This window comes from Artemia franciscana, chromosome 16 (assembly GCF_032884065.1).
Source record: "Artemia franciscana chromosome 16, ASM3288406v1, whole genome shotgun sequence".
Taxonomy (NCBI): Eukaryota; Metazoa; Arthropoda; class Branchiopoda; order Anostraca; family Artemiidae; genus Artemia; species Artemia franciscana.
The window spans coordinates 10,960,231-10,984,335 of record NC_088878.1 but is presented as its reverse complement, the minus strand read 5'-3'; the positions used below and the strand labels follow the sequence as shown (position 1 = coordinate 10,984,335).

The window sequence follows — 24,105 nt, the reverse complement described above, 5'->3', positions numbered from 1 at the left end:
AGATTGGTTTCCAAAGTAAAGATTTATTTTGTTTTCTCTTATTAAGGAAGTCAATAGAAAATGTAGGTCTTTTTTTTGCACTAGCTAGAATATTTTTGTTATACTTGTTTGTTCAAAGCTAAAATCAGTTAGACTTCAGACTATCTCATAAACCTTAGAATTACGTGATTTTGGCCTATGCTAATAATGCCTACGTAAAACCCAAACTATTCTAAACTGCTAATAGATGTTTTTTGAAGTATGAATTGTATTCGAAACGTCTCTTATGTTCCTATTACTTTTGCTTTTTGATTTGAATAAGTAAACAAGATGTACTTTGAAGAGCCGCTTATTTATAAGAGTCTTAATTGGTTACTAAGTTTTGCTTGCGTTATACATATCGGATCTTCTTTGTCAAATCCGCGGATTTTTTTGTGGCATTTTCGTCATATTCTACTGCTTATCGTACATATCGTACATATTTAACTTTGTCGTTGCAAATGAAAAGGCAATATCACCAGTAAACAAGCTCTAAGCAATGTTGGTTTGAAGCAAAGAAAATTTAAAGTATTAGCAGAATTTTGTCTCAAAACAAAATCTAGAAAAGTTTTCCTATTCATTTAAACTTTTTTTCACTCATTTTTGCTCTTTTGATTACTATTTGCGCTTTTCGATATTTTTTTGGAAGCAAACAAAAGCCGTTGTAATTTACTCAACAATTCTAGATTAATTTAATTAGGGGCTCCAGCTAAACATTGAATTCTTTATTTTGGTTTGTGTAATTATATCTTGGATCTCAGTAAAAAAAAGAAGCTGTAATTATGTTTTTTTTATTCTCAGCTCGTCTTCTTCGTCTGTTCCTCTTTCTTTATCCATCCCTCTCTTGCTCCCCTCACTTTCTCTCTCCCCTTTTAGCCCTTTTTCTGTATTGAACTATTTTTTTATTGGGAGTGAACTTGAAGTGACTTCTATTCTCCTTCCGTTCACGAGTGAACAAAAAAAATAGTTTCTACTTGGTTTAATATGAAAAGAGGTTTTTCTCTAGGAATACGAGTATAACTTCAATATTTTGAAAAGTCTATCTTTTTAATCTTTTAATAAAACAGTAGCTTTCCAATATATGTGAAAGCTTTACATTATTTAAAAAAGTAATCTTTGAAATATTACAGGATGAATCTTTACTTCCTTAATTCTTGATTGTGATAAAATCTGTCTAGAAATCTAAAGTATATTTGTAAAGGTTCTTTATATTCCCGAAAGAACAATTAAAAAAATAAATTAGAATGATTTTACTTCTGATCGAATGGTTGATCATCCATTTACTAAATTAAACAGGGTCCAAAGATATAATCTATTACAAAACTATTTTAAATAGCTGAAAGGTAATGAAATAAATCAGAATTAGATACATAAACATAAAATCATACCAAAGGAAAAAATTTAAAAAGTAAAAAATAAAGCACAACAAAAATAAAACAGAAAGATTTTACTTCTGATAGAAAGCTGATCCTCCATTTACTAAATTAAACGTGATTCAAAAGTACAATCTGTTACGAAGCTATATTAAACTCTTGAAAATAATTGAAATTTTTCGCTTTCAGAAACTCCAAAGAACGACCCAAATGGTTTGATACGCAAGATAATTATTTGTTATTTTAGGTTACGCAAGAACCCTCTAATTTGTATCATTTTAGGCTTGGTGATTAAAAAAAAAACCTTTTTTATGACTGTCTGTCTTTTTTCGGGCGAGTGGGTTCTATGTGCATGAAACTAAATTCTAGGCTCTAATTTAAGAGGATTTGGTGGATTCGTTAAACGTCTGAACCGAGCAATCGTGTTAGTTGTAATTGCAAACCGCAAAAGTCGTGCGGAAATTCCAGAAAAATGCCGAAATAGTAAGTTTGAAAAGATTTCAGCATGGGCGGGATTTGATACCCCTTTCTCTCTTCTTTCATCCCTATAGGAATCAAAATACGTTTAAGGTTTGTCTGTGGTTGTTTTTCTATCTAGAATATAACAGCAAATTGTTCTTTAAAAATAATCGTGGCCTTACCTAATAAAAAGTTCAGTATAAAATAATACTAAAATACACAAAATAATAGTAAATAACACTAACAATATACTGAAAGATACATTAAGATAATTTCAATTTAAAATTACCGGCCTATTGGGTAAATTTGGTAAAATTACCAGCTTTTAGGATTCTTATATTGAAAAAATTTTATTGTTTGTTCTTTGTTATTTGTTTTTGAAAGTCATTTCGAGGGAAATTATATTCAACTGAATCAATTTTGTATTGCAGCTACTATAGCTTTTTTCATTTGATTTTATAATTTCCGAAAAAAATGAAATCCATTTAAAACAGCTTATTTCGTAGGATTATTTTTTTTCAAAAAATTCTCTAGAAAATTTATCAAACAGTTCGTGGTAACGAACTGTAGTAAGGAGCGGCCCGGCTCAATAGTAACCAAAACTCTAAAAAATTGAATTTTGATATCAATAGCTACATCAAAAGAATCGCATTTTAATGCTGATTTTAAATATATAAGTTTCATCAAGTTTAGTCTTACCCATCAAAAGTTACGAGCCTGAGAAAACTTGCCTTATTTAAGAAAATAGGGGAAAACACCCCCTAAAAGTCGTAGGATCTTAACGAAAATGACACCATTAGATTCAGCGTATCAGAGAACACTACTGTAGAAGTTTCAAGCTCCTAGCTACAAAAATGTGGAACTTTGTATTTTTTGCCAGAAGGCAGATCATGGATGCGTGTTTATTTGTTTGTTTTTTTTTTTTTTTTCCCAGGGGACATCGTATCGACCAAGTGGTCCTAGAATGTCGCAAGAGGGCTCATTCTAACGGAAATGAAAAGTTCTAGTGCCCTTTTTAAGCGACCAAAAAAATTGGAGGGCATCTAGGCCCCCTCCCGCGCTCATTTTTTCCCAAAGTCAACGGATCAAAATTTTGAGATAGCCATTTTGTTCAGCATAGTCGAAAACCATAATAACTATGTCTTCGGGGATGACTTACTCCCCCACAATCCCTGGGGGGGGGGGCTGCAAGTTACAAACTTTGACCAGTGTTTACATATAGTAATGGTTATTGGGAAGTGTACAGACGTTTTCAGGGGGATTTTATTTTGTTTGGGGGTGGGGCTGAGGAGAGGGGGCCATGTTGGAGGATCTTTCCTTGGAGGAATCTGTCATGGGGGAAGAAAAATTCAATGAAAAGGGCGCAGGATTTTCTAGCATTACTATAAGAAAACAATGAAAAATAAACATGAAAACTTTTTTCAAATGAAAGGAAGGAGTATCATTGAAACTTAAAACGAACAGATATTATTACGAATTTGAGGAGTTCTAATAATACTTTAGCATAAAGAGCGAGGTATTTAGGAGGAGATAGATACCTCGCTCTTTATGCTAAAGTAGTTTTAGTAATTTCAACTATTTATTCTACGTCCTTTCTGATTCAGGGGTCATTCTTAAAGAATTGGGACAAAACTTACGATTTAGTGTAAAGAGCGAGGTATTAACGAGGGTACAAACCCCCTCGTATACATAATAAAAATATAAGGTTATGAAAGTTTGTTACGTAAGTTAATTCTTAAGTTACATATATTTTTCACTAATAAAAACGTTCGTTAAAAATTAAAAGTTCTAGTTGCCTTTTTAAGTAACCGAAAAATTGGAGGGCAACTAGGCCTCCTTCTCCACCCCTTATTTCTCAAAATAGTCTGATCAAAACTAAGAGAAAGCCATTTAGCCAAAAAAGAATTAATATACAAATTTCATTTTAATAATTTATGTGCGGAGAGCCAAAACCAAACATGCATTAATTCAAAAACGTTCAGAAATTAAATAAAAAAAAAACTAATTTTTTTAGCTGAAAGTAAGGAGCGACATTAAAACTTAAAACGAACAGAAATTACTCCGTATATGAAATGGATTGTCCCCTCCGCAATCCCTCGCTCTTTACGCTAAAGTTTGACTCTTTGCCACAATTCTACTTTTTAAAACAATTAAAAGCTTTAGCGTAAAGAGCGAGGGATTGCGGAGGGGGCAACCCATTTCATGTACGGAGTAATTTCTGTTCGTTTTAAGTTTTAATGTCGCTCCTTACTTTCAGCTAAAAAAATCTGTTTTTTTTTATTTAATAAGTGTTTAAAAGCTTGTGATATGTGGAGTTTTATGCTGAATCATACAAAGAAAAAAAAAATCAAAATAAAATATCTGGAAGCTGTTCGTTTCCCTCGTTCAAGACTAAAGTAAGGGCTTGAATACCAAGTTCAGTAAATATTACGCTTTTTTTAAAATTTGAATGTCTAAGTAATGGAACAACTCTTAAGTCTTAAAATTTATAATATTCGCTAAAGATAAAGATTAAAACCCAAAAATGCCAAAAGCTTTCGCCGGTTGAATTCTAAGCAATATTTCTGGTAAGCATGCTCCGATACGTAAATACATAAACAGACACAGAAGAAATCAGGGTTTTGTCCTTTTCCCTTAGTAATTTTGATGCCTCAACGCCCATTTCAATGAAGCTTAAAAAAAACTTGCATGGATCGTTTTATGACGTTAACAAAAAGAAATGGAGGCTTCTCAAACTAAAATCAAACCCCCATTTGATATCTAGGATTTTACTAGTTTCGGTGGTTATTTTTATTGTGTGTTTATATTTGCTAAAACAAAAAGACAATCAAACTAAATGTAAAAGGTAAAAATTACTTATTCTACCAGTTGATTCGTATATTAAAATCCGAATGAGCAATATATATATATATATATATATATATATATATATATATATATATATATATATATATATATATATATATATATATATATATCCATTAATTTTTTTTTACCAGCTTACTGAAAATGGTTTTCGAGTTAACCGTTTTGCGAATGAAATTATTCGATTAAACGTCAAAGGTGTATCAAGGATTTTCGTTGGGGAGTAATTTTTTGGGAGGGTTAAAAAACTTTAAAAGGCGTATTAAAATGTGTTTATGTACATTTTTTTTATCTGTCAGACAGAAACTTAGTGGGTAGGAAACTAAGAAACTTAGGGGGGGGGGTTCAAACCTTGTACTTGACTCCCACTGGATACGGCCTTGGTAACCGCATATTTATAAATGAAATATAAATATATTAAATTCAGAGCTTTATATTTTAATTATCTTCTCTTTATTTTCTTAGAATATAAAGGGCAGGATAAGGCAATTGTCATGGTGCCTTTTTGTAAATGTTTATTCTATTTTTCTGAACCATTATCGCCGCGTATTAGTACCAGCATGTTTCAAACAGTTCGTGGTAACGAACTGTAGTAAGGAGCGACCCGGCTCAATAGTAACCAAAACTCTAAAAAATTGAATTTTGATATCAATAGCTACATCAAAAGAATCGCATTTTAATGCTGATTTTAAATATATAAGTTTCATCAAGTTTAGTCTTACCCATCAAAAGTTACGAGCCTGAGAAAATTTGCCTTATTTGGGAAAATAGGGGGAAACACCCCCTAAAAGTCGTAGGATCTTAACGAAAATGACACCATCAGATTCAGCGTATCAGAGAACCCTATTGTAGAAGTTTCAAGCTCCTAACTACAAAAATGTGGAATTTTGTATTTTTTGCCAGAAGACAAATCACGGGTGCGTGTTTATTTGTTTGTTTGTTTTTTTTTTGTTTTTTTTTTTTTTTTCTTTTCCCCAGGGGTCATCGTATCGACCAAGTGGTCCTAGAATGTCGCAAAAGGGCTCATTCTAACGGAAATGAAAAGTTCTAGTGCCCTTTTTAAGTGACCAAAAAAATTGGAGGCCATCTAGGCCCCCTCCCACGCTAATTTTTTTCCCAAAGTCAACGGATCAAAATTTTGAGATAGTCATTTTGTTCAGCATAGTCGAAAACCGTAATAACTATGTCTTTGGGGATGACTTACTCCCCCACAATCCCTAGGGGAGGGGCTGCAAGTTACAAACTTTGACCAGTGTTTACATATAGTAATGGTTATTGGGAAGTGTACAGACGTTTTCAGGGGGATTTTATTTTGTTTGGGGGTGGGGCTGAGGAGAGGGGGCTATGTTGGAGGATCTTTCCTTGGAGGAATCTGTCATGGGGGAAGAAAAATTCAATGACAAGGGCGCAGGATTCTCTAGCATTACTATAAGAAAATAATGAAAAATAAACATGAAAACGTTTTTTCAAATGAAAGGAAGAAGTAACATTGAAACTTAAAACGAACAGAGATTATTACGCATATGAGGGGTTCTAAAAATACTTTAGCATAAAGAGCGAGGTATTTAGGAGGAGATAAATACCTTGCTCTTTATGCTAAAGTATTTTTAGTAATTTCAACTATTTATTCTACGGCATTTCTGATTCAGGGGTCATTCTTAAAGAATTGGGACAAAACTTAGGATTTAGTGTAAAGAGCGAGGTATTAACGACGGTACAAACCCCCTCGTATACATAATAAAAATATAAGGTTGTGAAAGTTTGTTACGTAAGTTAATTCTTAAGTTACGTATATTTTTTACTAATAAAAACGTTCGTTAAAAATTAAAAGTTCTAGTTGCCTTTTTAAGTAACCGAAAAATGTGAGGGCAACTAGGCCTCCTTCTCCACCCCTTATTTCTCAATATCGTCTGATCTTAACTAAGAGAAAACCATTTAGCCAAAAAAAGAATTAATATGCAAATTGCATTTTGATAATTTATGTGCGGAGAGCCAAAACCAAACATGCATTAATTCAAAAACGTTCAGAAATTAAATAAAAAAAAACTAATTTTTTTAGCTGAAAGTAAGGAGCGACATTAAAACTTAAAACGAACAGAAATTAATCCGTATATGAAATGAGTTGTCCCCTCCGTAATCCCTTGCTCTTTACGCTAAAGTTTGACTCTTTGCCACAATTCTACTTTTTAAAACAATTAAAAGCTTTAGCGTAAAGAGCGAGGGATTGCGGAGGGGACAACTCATTTCATATACGGATTAATTTCTGTTCGTTTTAAGTTTTAATGTCGCTCCTTACTTTCAGCTAAAAAAATTAGTTTTTTTTTATTTAATTCTATTCAGATTGACTTTTACTTGTTCGTAAAAGAACACGAAACGAAAATAAAACCCGTCATCAGCTCCCTGATGCTCTCTATTTTCAGCCAACATCGATGAGATATTTAAAATAAAATTGTCATAAGTAGCTTTTTAAACTTTCCTTGGACCCCAGGGCCTTCAGCAGAATATAAGCTCCCTGTTGGGAGTATTGACAGACTCTTCCCTTTAAATAAACAAAAAGAGATTGAATCTCTTACTGGTCTCTTAGAAGAGATGTTATGTTAGATACTTGTCAATGGAAGGGGATAAACATGCTTTTGCAAGTCTTGCTAATTGTCAGATGTGGAATTTTAGCTGATTATTTCTGCTCTAATCTTCATAAAATCAATTGTTTCCCTATACAGCCATGGGCACGCACATAAAATCCGTTTCCAAGGGAATTGGGATGCTGATAAAATTCCTCACAGCAGAGAAGAAAGTTTGAAGTTTATCAAGGTTGCAAGCATTTCTGCAAAAAAAAATATAGACATGATAAGAATTGAGGGGAGGAGTCAGCGCTTCACTCTTATATGCACCTTCTCCAAAGATTCTTTGCTAAGAAGGTTGATTCGATGAGGAACTATCAATTTTATTTAACTCATAACAGAAGTAGTTCCTAGAAAAAATATCATAATGCGTCTTAAACAGTAGTTTTAGTTTTTCCACAGACAAAAAAAATATAATAACAAAAACTATAGGCATGTTATCAAGTCACTAATTGCACTCTAAATATTAATTAAACAAAAAATAGAAGAAATTAAACAAAAAATAGAAAAAAGAACAGCAGCCAAGGAATATCAATATTCTCTCTTATAATGCATCTCGCTAGTATAGTATCTAGTTCACCCAATGGCAGAGGTCTTTCGCTAAATATTGCTAAATGAGAGCATATTACTTTCAATGGTTTTTATTCTAAGTTCTCAAATTTTTTCATCCCTTATATCTCAGGCCTTTGCCCAATAAGCGGTCAGAAACGGCATATTGCTCCGTTTGATTTATTAGTGTTTTCTAGATTGTTTTTCTTGTCCCTTTCCTTTTTTCGTTGTCAACTATTTTTTTTTCATATGTATGGGCTATAACATAACTAAATATCATTATGACTTCGCTATAGTATATCTTTGCACGCTTGAGGGGACCTGGCCCGCTCTACTATATTGTAATTTCTGCTTGTACCATTCATTTTCAGTGAAAATGCTTTGTTCTTCTATTTGAAATTTGGAAGGAATACCGCCCACATAACTATTATTAATTTTTAATATTGCATAATATTTATTAAATACCACTCACTAATGTGATAACAGAATAAAAAAGAAATAATTAAAATCCCAATTAATGCGAAATAGTCTCTGTAACACAATAATTTCCAAATTAAGAGTATCATGCAAAATATTTGTCATTGGATCAGGTTTCATGCACTAGGTTTAACGCGTGATTAAATAAAAAAAGAAGTTTCTTTCAAATGAAAGTAATGAGCAGCGATAAGACTTCATACGAAAAAGTATCATTTATATGAGGGGGTCTGCTTCCTCTCCTCAACCTTCCACTCTATGAATTAACATTTAACATGTGATTTACTGACACAAACAAAGAGAGAGAGGAATCTTACGATGAACGAAACAAACGGGACTACAGCCAGAACAAGGAAGGGCAGAACTAAAGCGACACGGATATTTCGCCTGTATGAAACAGGGTGTCTTCGATGCCAAGAAAACAAAGATAGAAACTAAAATAACTTCAAATAAAATCTAAAACCAAAAAAAAAATATCTGTATTTTCATTTATCGCTACTATGACTGAGATATTTGCTGTTTTTATTTCTCCGTTTTGTATTTTGTTTTATTTTAGATTATTTAGTTTTTATCATTGTTTTCTTAGCGTTGAAGCCGCCTTGTTTCATACACGCGAAATATCCACGTCGCTTTACGTATGTCCTTCCTTCTACTGGCCGTAGTCCTGTATGAATTCTTCATCGTGAAATTTCTCTTTCTTTGTTCTTGTCATGACTGGCCAGTTCGGCTTTAGATCTTTCCTTGATTTACTGACAGTAGAAGACATCCTCTTATGTGCCCTCTATGACTCCGACCTCTGTGTACCTTAGCAGCAAAGATTTTTCCTTACAATTTCCTAATATTGGTCTATTATGATAGGAAGGAGTCTCAATACATAGGTTCTTCTTCTTTTTTTTTATTACTAATGGAGATTTATATCCTGAACTTAGCACTGCATTTTTACGTAAAATACCACAGTGCAAAGAACATAATCAATACAGGATCTCTTGTGAATTTTCTGCTATCATTGGGCTTCATGGTATCGTTTATATAACTAAAGTACAAACTATGGACACCGTTGAGAAGGTCATGGGTTCAAATCCCACGTAGAATAAATTTGGCATAACAAATTTCTCTAGCCTTTGTGAATTACTATGGCGTCTGGATATTTTTGTTTTTAGTTCCCCTTTTTTCTTGTCTCTCGGCTGGCATCAAGTGATTGATAGGTTTTAAAGTTGGCTAATTAGTTTTTCGATTTCCATTCTAGCGTTAAAGAATTAGTCTACGTCTGCTGTCAAATTTCTTCAGGGATGCAATTTTTAGAGTCGTTAAACTTTGTTCACCGTGACCTGGCCACAAGGTAAGAGAAAAAAAGTGGGATTTTGCTTTTTCCATTGAATAATAGTGTTTTAACAGCGTTTACAAAAATCTTATGGTCTAAAAACTATTGGTTTTAACCAGGCATATAACAAGGAGAATAGAGCAATGGAAAAAGGAGATATAAGAAACTAAATGCAAATTAATCAGTAGTAACAACGATAAAAGCAAAACTTTTAATATGAAAGCAAATGCATAAAAAGGGCATCAACTGGGGGGAGGGCAATTTCTCCTCTTTCTATATAAAAAATTATATTTATTGTAGACAAAGGCAAAGCTTTTACTATGAAAGCAAATACATAAAGAAAGAGCACCAACTTGGGGGGGGGGGGCGGGGCAATCGTTTTTCTTTCTAGATTTTTCCGTCCCCCTAGATTAAATAATAAGTTTTTTATTTTTATTTTTAAATGTTTTTTGGGGAAATTTCATAGAAAAAAATTGTTAAAACAGCAAAAAATCCCTCCACTTAGATTTTGGAAAAAAGCCATTTTGCCCCCCTCTACATTTTTGTAATTTGATGCCACTAGGACACGGCCTTACAAAAAAATAAAGTAGTCGCATTACGTATAACATGGGAGGAAGGCAAATAAATATCTATAAAAACTACGAAAATACATATTTCGTAATATAAATTACGAAATGCGATAATAACAACCTGCAATTAATAGGCTGTCCCAAAAATCAGCTAATGAACAAATAAAATATTTTATATCTTCGCGCGAATAATTTAAATATCAAATTGATTAACTTAAAAAAAACATTGTATAAGACCTTTTCTAGTTAGTCCGGTGTTTGTCTAACATCCAGCTATCGCTGGTTGTGAAATCGTCACTTAGAATCCTGGCTTTGCATAAATTATTTCCATCATCCTTTTGTTTATAAAAAGGCTGCAAATACACTTCAAAGGACGCTTCGCTGAAAAGTTCAAACAAGTGCTTAACTCTATAAAAGCATTTTCATTTATTGTTTGCCGATGGAAAGTGTAGCTACATGTAAGGTCAGAAATATCTTATCTATGTTTGCACAAGGAAATTGTATGTAAACTAGGTTTGTGTTTTATAAAGCATCTTTTTTCGGCTTCAAAAGGCTAAAAGTTCTGTGAACTTCAAGAGACTTACAGTGAGATTGTCGGCATCACTGATAGCAATATGAGTAGAGCACGGAGGGTCCCCATATTTTTTGTTCCCCTCTTTAGGTTCTGAAGGTACTTTTTGGGGAGTAATTTCATTTTTCTATTTTCATTAGAAAAACCGAAAAAAATTGTCAAATTTGCCATTCCTAGATTTGCAAAAATAATTGCCCTCTCCCCTCTCTTTAAATTTTAAATTGATGCTATTGAGCAATGATCCAGCCAGGATTCGTTTTTGGGAAGAGTTCAGCTCGTTTCGGGAGGTTAAGACAATGAAAGTCTCTCTACTCTACTACGCTTCGTCTCTGTGTCCGTGCTTTGTCCCTCTAATTTTACGTTTATGTCATGTATCCGTGCCGTGTATTCATGTCCATATCTGTTTTCATGTATGATTAAACAAAAAAAAAATTAATAATCTTTAAAAAATTAAAAATTAAGATTAAATAAAAAAGTTTTTTAATTGAAAGTAAAAATTAAATTTTAATTTTAAAAATTAAAACGAACAGAAATTACTCCGCATATGAAAGGGGTTGTTCCCTCCTCAACGCCCCACTCCATATGCTACAGTTTGACTCTTTCTATCAACTCTACTTTTTAAAACAGTAAAAAACTTTAGCGTAAAGAGTGGGGCGTTGAGGATGGAACAGCCCTTTTCATATACAGAGTAATTTCTGTTCGTTTTAAGTTTTAATGTCGCTCTTTACTTTCAGTTAAAAAAAACTTGTTTTTTTTATTTAATTTCTGAACGTTTTTGAATTAATGCATGTTTTGATTTTGGCTCTCCACACATGAATAATTAAAACGAAATTTGCATATTAATTTATTTTTTTGGCTAAGTGGCTTTCTCATATTTTCGATCGAACGATTTTGACAAAAAAAAGGAGCGTGGTAGTAGGCCTAGTTACCTTCCACTGGTTATTTAAAAAGGCAACTAGAACTTTTAATTTTTTACGAACGTTTTAATTAGTAAAAATATACGTAATTTACGAATTAACTTAGGCTACGTAACGAACTTCTATAATCGTATGTTTTTATTACTTATATGAGGGGGTTCACCCCCTCTTCAATACCTCGCTATGTACATTAAAGCTCAAATTTTGTCCCAATTCCTCAAGAATGACCCCCTGAATCCTAAAGGCCGTAGAATGAATAATTGAAATTTATAAAATTACTTTAGCGTAGAGAGCAAGGCATTAGGAGGAGGTGAACCCCTCATAAGCGTAATAATTTATGTTCGTTTTAAGTTTTAATGTTGCTCCTTACTTTCGGTTCAAAAAAAAACTTTTTTACATTTACTTTTTCATTTTTTTTCAAAAACTGCTAAAAAATCCTGCGCCCCTTTCATGGAAATTTTCTTCCCCTATTAAAAATTCCTACATGGAATACCCCCCCCCCCCGCATAATCCCCTCCCCTCAACCCCTCATCCCTTAAAAAAAAATCCCTTAAAGCGTCTGTACACTTCCCAATAACCATTACTATATGTAAACACTGGTCAAAGTTTGTAAATTGCAGCCCCTCCCACGGGGACTGTTTGGGAGTAAGTCGTCTCAAAGGCTATAGTTATTAGGTTTTCCACTATTTTGAATAAAATGGCTATCTCAGAATTTTGATCCAGTGAATTTGGAAAAAAATGAGAATGGGAGGGGGCCTAGGTGCCCTCTAATTTTTTGGTCACTTAAAAAGGGCACTAGAACTTTTAATTTCCGTTAGGATAAGCCCTCTCGCGACATTCTAGGACCACTGGGTCGATAAGATCACCCCTGGGAAAAACCCAAATAAACCATGTTTATTAATATGGTTTAATAAACAAAGATCAATAGCAATAAAACAAAGATCCGTGATCTGTCTTGCGGCAAGAAATACAAAATTCCACATTTTGTGGATACGAGCTTGAAACTTCTACTGTAGGGTTCTCTGATACGCTGAATCTAAGGGTGTGATTTTTGTTAGGTAAATCTAAACTTGATGAAACTTATATATTTAAAAACAGCATTAAAATTCGATTCTTTTGATGTAACCATTGATATGAAAAATCCGTTTTTTTTAAAGTTTCGGCTTCTATTGAGCCGGGTCGCTCCCTACTACAGTTCGTTACCAAGAACTGTTTGACATTTATCAGTCTTGTATCTGTACCTCGTGATTTGAACTATTTAATAACCCATTGAAACAGAATTGTTTACACAAATTTTCAAAAGTTTTGTGGGAAACATTCTATTGCGTGACAACTTGGTAGGTTCTAGAGGACTTCTGAAAATATTATGAGATGTGAAAATATATCCTTTATAAAAGCATAAAGATGTTCCATTAAATGATGAGTTAGTGATTTGAAAAACAGGAAATTTTGATTATTGAAGGGATAAATTTGATCTGTAAAAATGTGCGCTTTGCTTGAGAAGAGGAAAATTGGAGTATGAAACCCTTTCGAAACCTTGACGAAGGCCCTTTTTTCTTCTATTATATAGCCATTTTATTCGATATACAAATATCTGATCTTGGTTACATGGCCTTTCAGCCAGGAAATGGAATAGGTGGCTGGGGGCCAGCCATCCTGTACTTTTGCACACCTTTCCTGTTTGCCTTCCCCAGATCTCTCCAGGTACACATTTTTAGTTGGGTCGACTCTGTCTCAGCTTACAGAATCACGTTATAGACTGCCGTTACAAGCCAAATAACCATTGACACCAGGACTCGAGCCCCTATCCTCACGGACAAGAGTTTCAAGACTAGCGGGCTAACCCCTCGGCTAGGAGGATTTCATTACAAAGGGGATTGAGGTAACTGACTTCATTTCTTATTCTTTGCAGCAGGTAAGGGAGGACGAAATTACAAAAAAAAAATGCTGGTCTAGATTATGCCTCGCCTGAGGGTATTGTGCAGATATTAACCACTCCCAAAAGTGCATTACTTTATCACATTGACTGAACTTATATCGTAACAAATATCACTCTTCTTTTTCAGGAACTGCATCATTGGTGCCAACTATAAAGTCAAGATTTGTGATTTTGGGGCTGACTCTGATGTATATGAAGGAGACTACTATAAAGTTGACGGGCAAATGTATGGTTTACCTATCAGATGGATGGCCTGGGAACCTTTAGTTCAGGTAAATTTCATAATTCAAGAAATGCATTGATTATTTAGTGCTTCTAATCACCCTGAAATATATAAAGTCTAAAGATAGAAATAGATTTTGAATTGCCAGTTTTTGAACTTATTCTATCCAAATGCTAGTGGAGCAGCATGAAGAAAATCAGGATCTCCCTTTAGGAATGATGGTCAGTGACCTTGTTGTGAACATCTAGAAATGTAGTAAAGAACCTCTAGCCTTGAATTCCAGAGACCTAAAATCCAGCTTAGAAAAATTTTGCTAGATAGTTACAGTATTAATTCAATTAGTTTCTAGGTTAGGCATTCTCTTTTGCCCATCACGCGCATAAAATTCGGGTCTTTTTCTCATAATGAATATTAAGTTTATCCATGGTTATGTGAATTGTTCTGCATGAATTAGAATAAAATTCTTGTAGGATTTAATATCATAAGAAGGGTTGCATTTTTTTATTAGACGTCATTAGCCTACAACTTTGTTTTTTAAATGAATAAATTCAAGTTTTCAGATTTAGTTTTTAAAATCTTGCGAAATTTAGCTAAGGGGAAATTGAGTAAAACCGTTATCAAGAATGAAACCATCTTCATTATTATTATTTAGAGAGAGAGAATTTCATAATGTGACTGAATACTAATTTTTATTGTTAAAAATCCTTTAAAAATATTTTACTTTAGGTGTGCCACACTTAAAGTAGTAAATTTGTCATACTATCTGATAAACTATCTCGCCTGGAAGTTTCTTGGTCAAGATATATAAAAATAAGTAAAGTTAGGAAGAATAGTTTGATTTTGCCGCAACATCGGCACTGAAGACGGGATGTTTCCGGATGTCCTCAATGAGATATTAAAGTGTTAGCTTATAAGACTTGACCCCATTGCCTTGTGTCACGAGCCCCCTTAACTATAACTATTCCAAGAAGGAGGCCCTAAATGAATTCTCTCAAAGTCCTGGCCTATTTTTATTGTTTTTCCACACCGGAAAATGGTAATCTACAAATTTTCGGAGAGAATTATAGTTGGATTTTCGAGAAAAAAATTACAGATTATATATCTGCAATTTAAATACATTAATTAAATCTATAATTTTAGTTATTTAAGTAAATCTGTAATATAATAAGTAAATATGCATAAATACAATTACTATTCATCTAATAAGATAAGATATAAAAATTAAAAGAGTTAACATTGGGGTTGCTTCTTTATTTGTAATTATATGTCACACACAGGAAAAATTTTTGCCATTTTCATTGTTGGAATCTAGTAAAGAACAAATCAAAGGGACTCAAGCAGTGGAATCACTCAGACATGAAATCATAACCTAAATAAGCAGTTTTTCAAAAGATACGTGTGTTATATCATCTTATATAGGAATATGCATTTCTATGTCAAATTTTGCGTTATATTTGAAATATTATGTTTTGTTACATAAAACAGTAAGTAAATATTACATCTACTTTTCAAAGGAGCCTTGGAAAACTCTCTATGATATTCCTGCCCCCCCCCCCCTACTAGCGTTGACAAAAATAAACGTGAGGTATAAAAAGTGATTTTCCTTGTTGTTCAAGATGGCAAACTGCGACTTTCCTGTGTTATATTTTCAACAATGACATTTTAAGGGGGTTTCAGACTTTTTTTTTGGAATTCCTATAAAAATGTTTTTGGTAACAAACTTTTACCATTAAGATAAATCGAACTCATAGTTACCATTCCTGAATCAGCTTCCAATGGCAATTTTTATCAGTAAAGATTTTTGTTGAAAAAGTGTTTTTAAATTTTTGGCACTCTGGCTCGTGGTTCGGTCTTTACTAGGTTTCAGCTCCCGCTGCACCCGTGATAATAACGATATGTAAAAGTTGGGTTAACTAGTGTTTTGAAACGAAAACAATGACTAATATCTGTAGATGATACTGATAATAGATTTCACTGGCTTGCTGCACAAAGAAACAAAAGTTTACTTGTAAAAAACTATTGTGAATACGAAATTATAATTTGATTATTTTACGGGCTTTCAAATTATTAATAGGAACCATCGGGTCTTGTGTTTGTTTTAATAGCCCTAAATTTGAAATAGGAACAACCGTGAAAAAAAACGCAGTGTTGTAATGACTGAAATTCGCTTGAGCAATAACGTGATGGGCGTGCAAATGCGTAACAAAGATAAACCAATGTAGTTGAAACACTGTTTTTAATATGAAACTACATGACAGCAATCTCTCTCTTTCTCTTTATTCCAGCGATAAGAAGAGAGGTTTCAAATATAACGCAAAATTTGACAAAAAACTGCGTATTCCTATATAAAAAAAATATAACACACATATCTTTTGAAAAACTGCTTATTTAGGGTATGATTTCCTGTCTAAGTTATTCCACTGCCTGAGTCTCTTTGATTTGTTCTTTACTAGATTCGACAATAAAATGGCAAAAACTTTTTCCTGTGTGTGATACATAATTACAGATAAAGAAGCAACCCCAATGTTGACTCTTTTTAATTTTTATATCTTATCTTATCAGATGAATAATAATTGTATTTATGCATATTTACTTATTACATTACAGATTTAGGCAAGTTACTAAAATTATAGATTTAATTAATGTGTTTAAATTACAGATATATAATCTGTAATTTTTTTCTCAAAAATCCAACTATAGTGCTTTCTAAAAAATTGTATATTACCGTTTTCCGGTGTGGAATAACGATCTAAATAGGTCAGAACTTTAGGAAAATTCATTTAGGGCCTCAGTTTTGGGGTTTTTTTTATATATGAATGACGACACAACTACTTGCAATAGTTATAGTTAAAGGGGGCTCGTGACACAAGGCAATGTGGTCAAGTTTTATAAGCTACCACTTTAATTTCTCATTGATGACATCCGGAAACATCCCGTCTCCAGTTTCGATGTTGCGGCAAAATCAAACTATTCTTCCTAACTTTACATATATATCTTATATGTATATACCTACATAACAGCAATCTCTCTGTTTCCCTTTGTTCCAAAGATCAGAAGCTGACATCTTCACTAAATACTATTTTTATTTAAGGGTAAATATACAACAAAAAGTGATGTTTGGTCGTTTGCTGTTACTGTGTGGGAAGTTTTGACACTAGCAAGGAATCAACCACTCAAACATATGAGTGACTCGGAGGTGCTGCACCATTTGCACCTAGTATCCCGTGGTGATGCATTTATGCAACTTGCAAAACCAAGTCATTGTCCTAAGGATATTTATGAGCTTATGAGTGAATGCTGGAAGCAAGATCCCTCGGAAAGACCCACATTCAGAGAAATACATCTATTTTTACAAAGGAAACATTTAAACTTTTCTCTTTGAATAGAACGAATGATTAATGTAAGTACTTTGGTTATCAATTATCTATTATAGTTACTAATTATGGTAATTGCTGACAATTAACAATACTAATTTTTAGTTAATTATTGATTAGACTAAATTAATAGTATTATTATTTAGTTTCGTAAGCAAAAGCTTAATTAAATGGTAAGTTCTTGTCATTTCAATTAGTTAACTTTCGTCTACGATAAGCATATTTTGAAAATCGTATCAATTATTTGGTGATTTATATTTCGAATATTTGACACCAGTGCCGAATTTAAAGGTTTGACGCTCCTAGGCCCAAGCGTTTTCGCCACTCTGTTTTTGCGAGATTTTGGGGAAATTTTTCGAAAATTCAGATATAGTGGAAACACTGAACAGTTTGCAATTGATGAGTCACAAGTGATGAAAGAGAAAGGTGATATGGACTCTCAGCTTCCTTTCTTGGGAGACATCTGACAGTTTATAAGTGGCCAAGGAATTCCTGTGTTGTTTTTAAATCACTTCTGTGGATAGTTAACTGGTGGCGTAGTGAACCTGGCGCTTTAGTGATGAAATATTCTGCCCCCTGGCATTATGCGCCCCTGGGCTGAGGCCTAGTTGGCTTATTGGTAAATTCAGGCCTGTTTGACACTATAAACAAATGTAAAGTTGAATTATCATTTTGCTATTGCTATTCAGTCAAAGGCTCATCCACTTTCCTCCACCTGATGTATGTCACGAAGCGCCACTTGTGTCACACCATTCCACGATGCATTGCCCCCGTAACGCTTTGCAAAGTTCAGGCGTGCTTGGTGTACCCCACCTGGTGTTCATAATTTCTAAAATTTGGCAACGTCTCGTGTTTAATTATATAGCATTTATAGTATCTTAGTTTGACTTTGATTGGTACTACGCATTAATAAGTCAAAACTAAAAGCTGAAACATATTTTGTAGCTTGTTGAAACTGTAATGCTTTCACTAAAAAATTTAAGTCAGATTCAGATTCATTTATTCAAAAATTCATATTCATCAAAATCTTCAACTTGCCCTAAGTTGGTTTCAATTGTCAGAAGTTCGTTCCTCTTAATGTTTAATAGGTCTTACTTCTTGCAGAGGAGAAATTACTTTGCATTAATTAAGGCAACCCAATCTGAAAATAAAAACTCTTATAAATTGTTTGACAAATATTGTTTATTATTCTTGTTATAATGAAATAAAAAAAAAGTTTTTTAACTGAAAGCAAGGAGCGGCATTAAAACTTAAAACGAACAAAAAATCATTTATACCCATCAAAAGTTACGAGCCTGAGAAAATTTGCCTCATTTTAGAAAATAGGGGGAAACAACCCCTAAAAGTTACACAATCTTAACGAAAATCACACCATCAGATTCAGAGAACCTTATTGTAGAAGTTTCAAGTTCCTATCTACAAAAATGTGGAATTTCGCATTTTTGCGAATATTACATAATATTACAGAAGTTTGTATAAGCTTGACAACCCGGATTAAGTTGGAAAATGGGTATGGGCGCCTAGAGAGGCCGGGTACTAGAACTAGACATTTTTAACAAAAGCAATAAGAACGCAAACTGTGTCAGGGCGAATCTAGAGTAAAATCTTAGGGGGGGGGCAATGTGAAAAGGGTGGCAATAAGCAAAATCTTAAAGGGGGCCAATGTGACAAGAGCACAAGTAATTGACCGAATTGAGAAACTTTTTTTTAAGAGTGAAAAACAAGGAATAAGGGCGCCAGAAAAATCTTGCGGACGGGGTCCTCCCCCCCCCCCTCTTGATCTACCAATGAACTAAGTCTCATTTAGCTTACGTTCAGTCTACATGGCTCTCATAAATTCTAGCAAAAGATTCGACATTACTCAAGTTTCATTATTATGCGTCATTTCGCGTGGAATGAATTGATTTGGCTGTTGTCTAAATCCGCTCTGTTTTACAGAAGATTATTTATTTGAGATGTGACTTCTCTTTCTGTTAATTCTAATTCTGAATAGAGGAGACAATCCAAACAAATAAAGGGAAAATGTCAGAGCAAGTTGTCGTAAATATTGGCACAGAAGAAAAAAATGAGGGATGTTTGTTTGGTTTATTCTGAGCTTTGTTTTTCTATGGTTTAACAAGGAACTGATGACTTAGATATCGTCTGGTACTGTACCAAAAATTAATGAATAATGAAAAAACACAGATAAGTTTAGTCAAAAAACGAAAGAATATTCTTGATTTGTGTTTTTCAACACAAATAATTCACACGTTTGAACTGAAAAAATTGGACAGCTCTACAAAAACATGGGCACATAAATATCCATATTGGGTTGTATTTGCTAGAACGGAACTAATTTGTTTTGTTTTATAACTCTTGACTGGGGTGTTTGATTGATTAGAATATTACGCTCCTAAGTTTAGTCTGAAGGGTTAAGTCGTCCGAATAATATTTTTTCTCACGTATTTTTTGTATAATTTTGTATTTTACAAAATTATATTTTACAAAATTTTGTATTTTATTCATGTATATTTGGATTTTTTCTCACGGCAACACATTCCTGGCATCTGCAATTTTAAATGTCCTGTAGATTTCCTGTGGAATAAAGATGAAAGTCTTCTTTTTTTCATTGAAGTATTCTCCTTTTTTGTTACCGTAGAGCAAAAGAAATGTTCATCATCAAGTCTTTACAACAAATATATTTTAATATATTTTCCCAAGTTCAAAGATATTACAAAACAAGTTCGCTTTTGCGGAACTTGTTGCTACTATACGACATCCAGGGTATCAGGATGTTCAGGTTGGTTAGGACAACTCCAAGCTTTTCTGGTTAAGTAAGATCTTGTAGTTATGTACGGTTACTATGTCCAAATGGTAGGGATAACTTATACGATTGAAAACTTGCGCTAGTTTAAACGAAAAAACCGCAACGCTATTTAGCACTTATCGTTTCTTGGCATTTTTCTTTGTGTAAAAATAAAGCAAGGTTAGTCTCATTGTGTAATTGGATAAATTGGGGTTTTGAAACGGATTGAAAATGTTGTCGCGCAAAATTATGTTTTTGTTGCACAGCCACTGAAAAATTCATCTTGACGGTTTATAAGAACATCTTTATTGGGAGGGCTCGGTATAGAATGGGGCCATGTCCGGAAAAAAAGTAGTTGTGTAGACATATGCCCCAAGACTTAGCAGAGAAAATTAAACCCCCTACTTTCCATTATAATTTTTCTAGCTATGACGAGCTTGTGATGGAAACTTATGACAAATTTTCATAAAAAGGGAATAACAATCAATTGAAGCAAATCGAGTGAATTTGTTTCCCTGTTGCTAAGGTAGGAAATCAAAATCCTTCCAAAGCCTTTCAGAAATTGCTGGAACTTCTTAGTCATCGCAAGAACTTAAGCTTTTGAATCGGTTTGTGAATTTGCTAAAAAATAGTGAGGGGCTTTTGTTTATCTACCTTAAATATTTGTAATGAAGATTTATCATTTTAAGCTGTAAAAAAATTCAGATGTTTTCTGTCATTAGTTATGCAATAGAGATATAAAAACTAACATCATTACTTATACAGCAGAGATACTAAAACTTATTTTTAGAGTTTCACAAGAGGTGTTAAAATTTATCCTGTACAATACGAAACGTGGAATTTTCTATTATTAGTCGTACAGCAAAGATGTTAAAATTATCCACAGCAGGTGCTGAGAGCCTTTTTGTCTTAATTTATATATATATATATATATATATATATATATATATATATATATATATATATATATATATATATATATATATATATATATATATATATATATATATATATATATATATATATATATATATATATATATATATATATACAGGTGATGATAATATTGCATTTCAAAGTTTCTAAGCTAGAAACAATACATATTACTTTTAAAAACTATTAAAATTAAATTTACTAAAGAAAATCGATTCAGTTCGGTTTAGTTTATTACAAAATTAAATTAGTATATTCAAAGCACACTCGAAATAAAAATAACAAAAATTGAGATCCAATTAAGGGTAAGCTGTTTTACCTCTAGGAATAATGCTGATGAGGAGACACAGAATTAGTAAAAAAAGACATTATAAAGATTCCTCCTCCCCCGTACATGGGAAGTATAAGGAAACTATGCGTTGATTATATATAAGAATGAATGTAGCCTTTTCATAAGTATACCAAATTTCACTATGTATTTTGAAGTTGGTAGCAACAAAAATGTAAGCCTGTCATCTTCCCTCCCTGAAAAGTAATATCTTGATTGACTAAAGCTTAAAACATGACTTAATCGTTAGTCAGTGTAATCACATCCAGGAAAAGCATAATGTACCCATGTCTCTTTGTATTGCGTTTCTAATGATATTTCTAAATAATGGATACTTACATAACAAACATTATACGGATGAGATAACTAAACCAATTAAAAGTTGGCCAACAAACAAAGTGAAACAAGTCTCATTGACTAGTTTTAAAAAGCAAAATAATAAAAAAAGGGGTAGTTTTCTCATTTGCAAGATATCATAGATGCAACATTCTTCTTCAGTTGAGTATTGAATTGAAAGTAAATGTTACTACATTAAGTGGCAATCAAATTTTGACCATATTAATGCTTAAAATGAAATTAATTGATTGTGTAACAGAAATAAAAGATATTTTTGTCCTCATTTCCGCACTAGGACGTAAAATACACAGATCAGAACATACTAAACAAGCTTATTCGTCTTACTCAAAGTCAATATTTACAAAGTGTCATCCTGGCTCCAGTTGTTGTTTATGCTATTTCCCTCTATTCTTCTGTATTTGACTGATCTGTCATCCCCCCTTGTTTTATTGCTTCGTCTTGTTCCTTACCCGTTATAATTTAATTATATGACTAATTCCGAAACACCGTCTTACCTAAATTGAGCTTCGGAGATTTTCCAGGGAAATGACATGGTTATGTAAATAGGTATGTTCATTTTTGGCCTAGTTTCCAAAGGCAAAGAAAATAGATCTTTTGTTCCTAGCAAAGTTTAGGGTAAGGTAAGACTAATTTAAATTTTAAATATGAATTTTGAAATTGTATTGATTTACATAGAGAAAATTCAAATAGTAAATTGTTTATTAAAACTAATAAATGATTTATTGAATCCTAAACTTTACTTAATTGAGTTTAAATTTTAGAATGTAAATGTAGGATATTGTTTAGCCAAGGACGGGCTCTCGAAAATAAAGTTATAGCTGTATGCAGATAAAAATAAAAAGAAGATATTAAAGGAGGGCAACTCCGTGTACTTCCTTGTCCCTGAAAAGTAAAAAAAAGGTAAAAAGGTAAAGGATACGGCATTAGACTTTACAGTCCGTACCGGCGGTGCTGATCTCCGTTTCTTGGCCCTTCAGCCAGGAAGTGCAATGGGGGGTTGGGGGCCTGCCACCCTGTGCTTTCGCACACCCTTCCTGTTTACCTTCCCCAAATTTCTCCAGGTACTAAAACTAAAAGAGAAATCCTTTCCTTCTGTATTGGAATCAGCAACCTCTGTAAAAAAAATACTTTTTTTTAATTTATTAGAATTTATCATCTGTATTTACTGTACAAAAATTTCCAGCTATATTTCTTGATCGCAGAGCTTTGCGTGTGGTAATTCTGTTGTCTGTTTTTTTTTTTTTTTTTTTTTTCTTTTTTTTAATAAACTTGACTGATTGATGGATAAAGCCCTTTGGTGTGCTACAAGGGCTATGTTATATGAAAACTACATTTTAAAAACAATTATTTACTGGGTGCTAAAGAGGCAAACTTGTTATACCAAATGGTCATTGAGCATAAATGATGTCCACCAACAAACTCTGTGTTTGCCTAAAAGTTATCTTTTTTAGCAGTGCATGTACCACACTATACAAAGCTAAGTTAATTTCACTTTTGTTATATGGCTTTACGACGAGCACACATACAGATTTTGGTTTAGGGGGGGGGGGACTCAAAATATCATATGATAATCGGATAAAATATTAGGAAACTGTAAGATATTATGGAAATTGTAAAATATAAGCATCTCAGGAGAGAGGAGTCCAGGGTAACTCATTCACCGCCCTCCCATTTGCATTGTGCCTTCTCTGCAAATTGAACTCAAATCATAATTTCAGCAATAATCACTCATTTTTTTTTTCTTGCAGGTAAAATAAATTGTTCTCGAATCGATCATGCGTCACAACCCTGTTATCTTTTACTATTGCAATTGTTGAAATTGGCAAAAAGTAAGTAATAATGCTGGCTACTGTCAGAAGCAGCTCAGAAATCGATCCAAGTCAACGGGAAATCTTTTGAAGACGCCCTGAAACCTGTACATCCCTTAATCGAGGACATCCCTTATCTGCATAAGGCTTTTGCTGACCTTATGAAAAACTGTGATATTCCTTGTTGGTGGGGTTTCCGTTAATAAATGCGAGTAATATAATTTGTGTTTGTCAGTTTTATAGAAATAAATTTGAAATTAAACAATTAAATTTTGCATTTTCTAAGCACTCTAGCATACGTGTGTAATGTAGCATATATTAAGAAAATTTCCAAAATATAAATGCCGTCTTTTGTTTAATTTTATTTGTTCCATTAACTTTCTCAATCTCTATCAGTTTCTTACATTATGAAAAACTCAACTGAGCATACTTACACATCACGCTTTTTGTAGTTGCTAGTTTTGGCAATAAATTACAGCTAGAAACGTTTCCGATATATGGAATATTAAATATTGACTAATTAATATATAAATACTGATATTTCTAATCTAACAAATGGACACAATTGGCTGGAATGAGTATATCAGTAATCGTTTCCAGAGTAAAAAACTAATTTAGCTC

At 33.0% G+C, this 24,105-nt stretch overlaps 1 protein-coding gene across 1 annotated transcript in view; it reads left to right on the top strand.

Annotated features, from left to right (window-relative positions):
- The window catches only part of LOC136037067 (discoidin domain-containing receptor tyrosine kinase B-like), a 184,432-nt gene extending 160,673 nt beyond the window's left edge, over nucleotides 1-23,759 (top strand). Inside the window, exons 14-17 of the mRNA XM_065719504.1 lie at nucleotides 9,606-9,698; nucleotides 13,804-13,948; nucleotides 16,991-17,299; nucleotides 23,425-23,759. Of these exons, the coding sequence (XP_065575576.1) occupies nucleotides 9,606-9,698; nucleotides 13,804-13,948; nucleotides 16,991-17,281 (529 nt within the window). The 3' untranslated portion in view covers nucleotides 17,282-17,299; nucleotides 23,425-23,759. The remainder of the gene's footprint in view (nucleotides 1-9,605; nucleotides 9,699-13,803; nucleotides 13,949-16,990; nucleotides 17,300-23,424) is intronic.
- The last annotated feature ends 346 nt before the right edge of the window (nucleotides 23,760-24,105 follow it).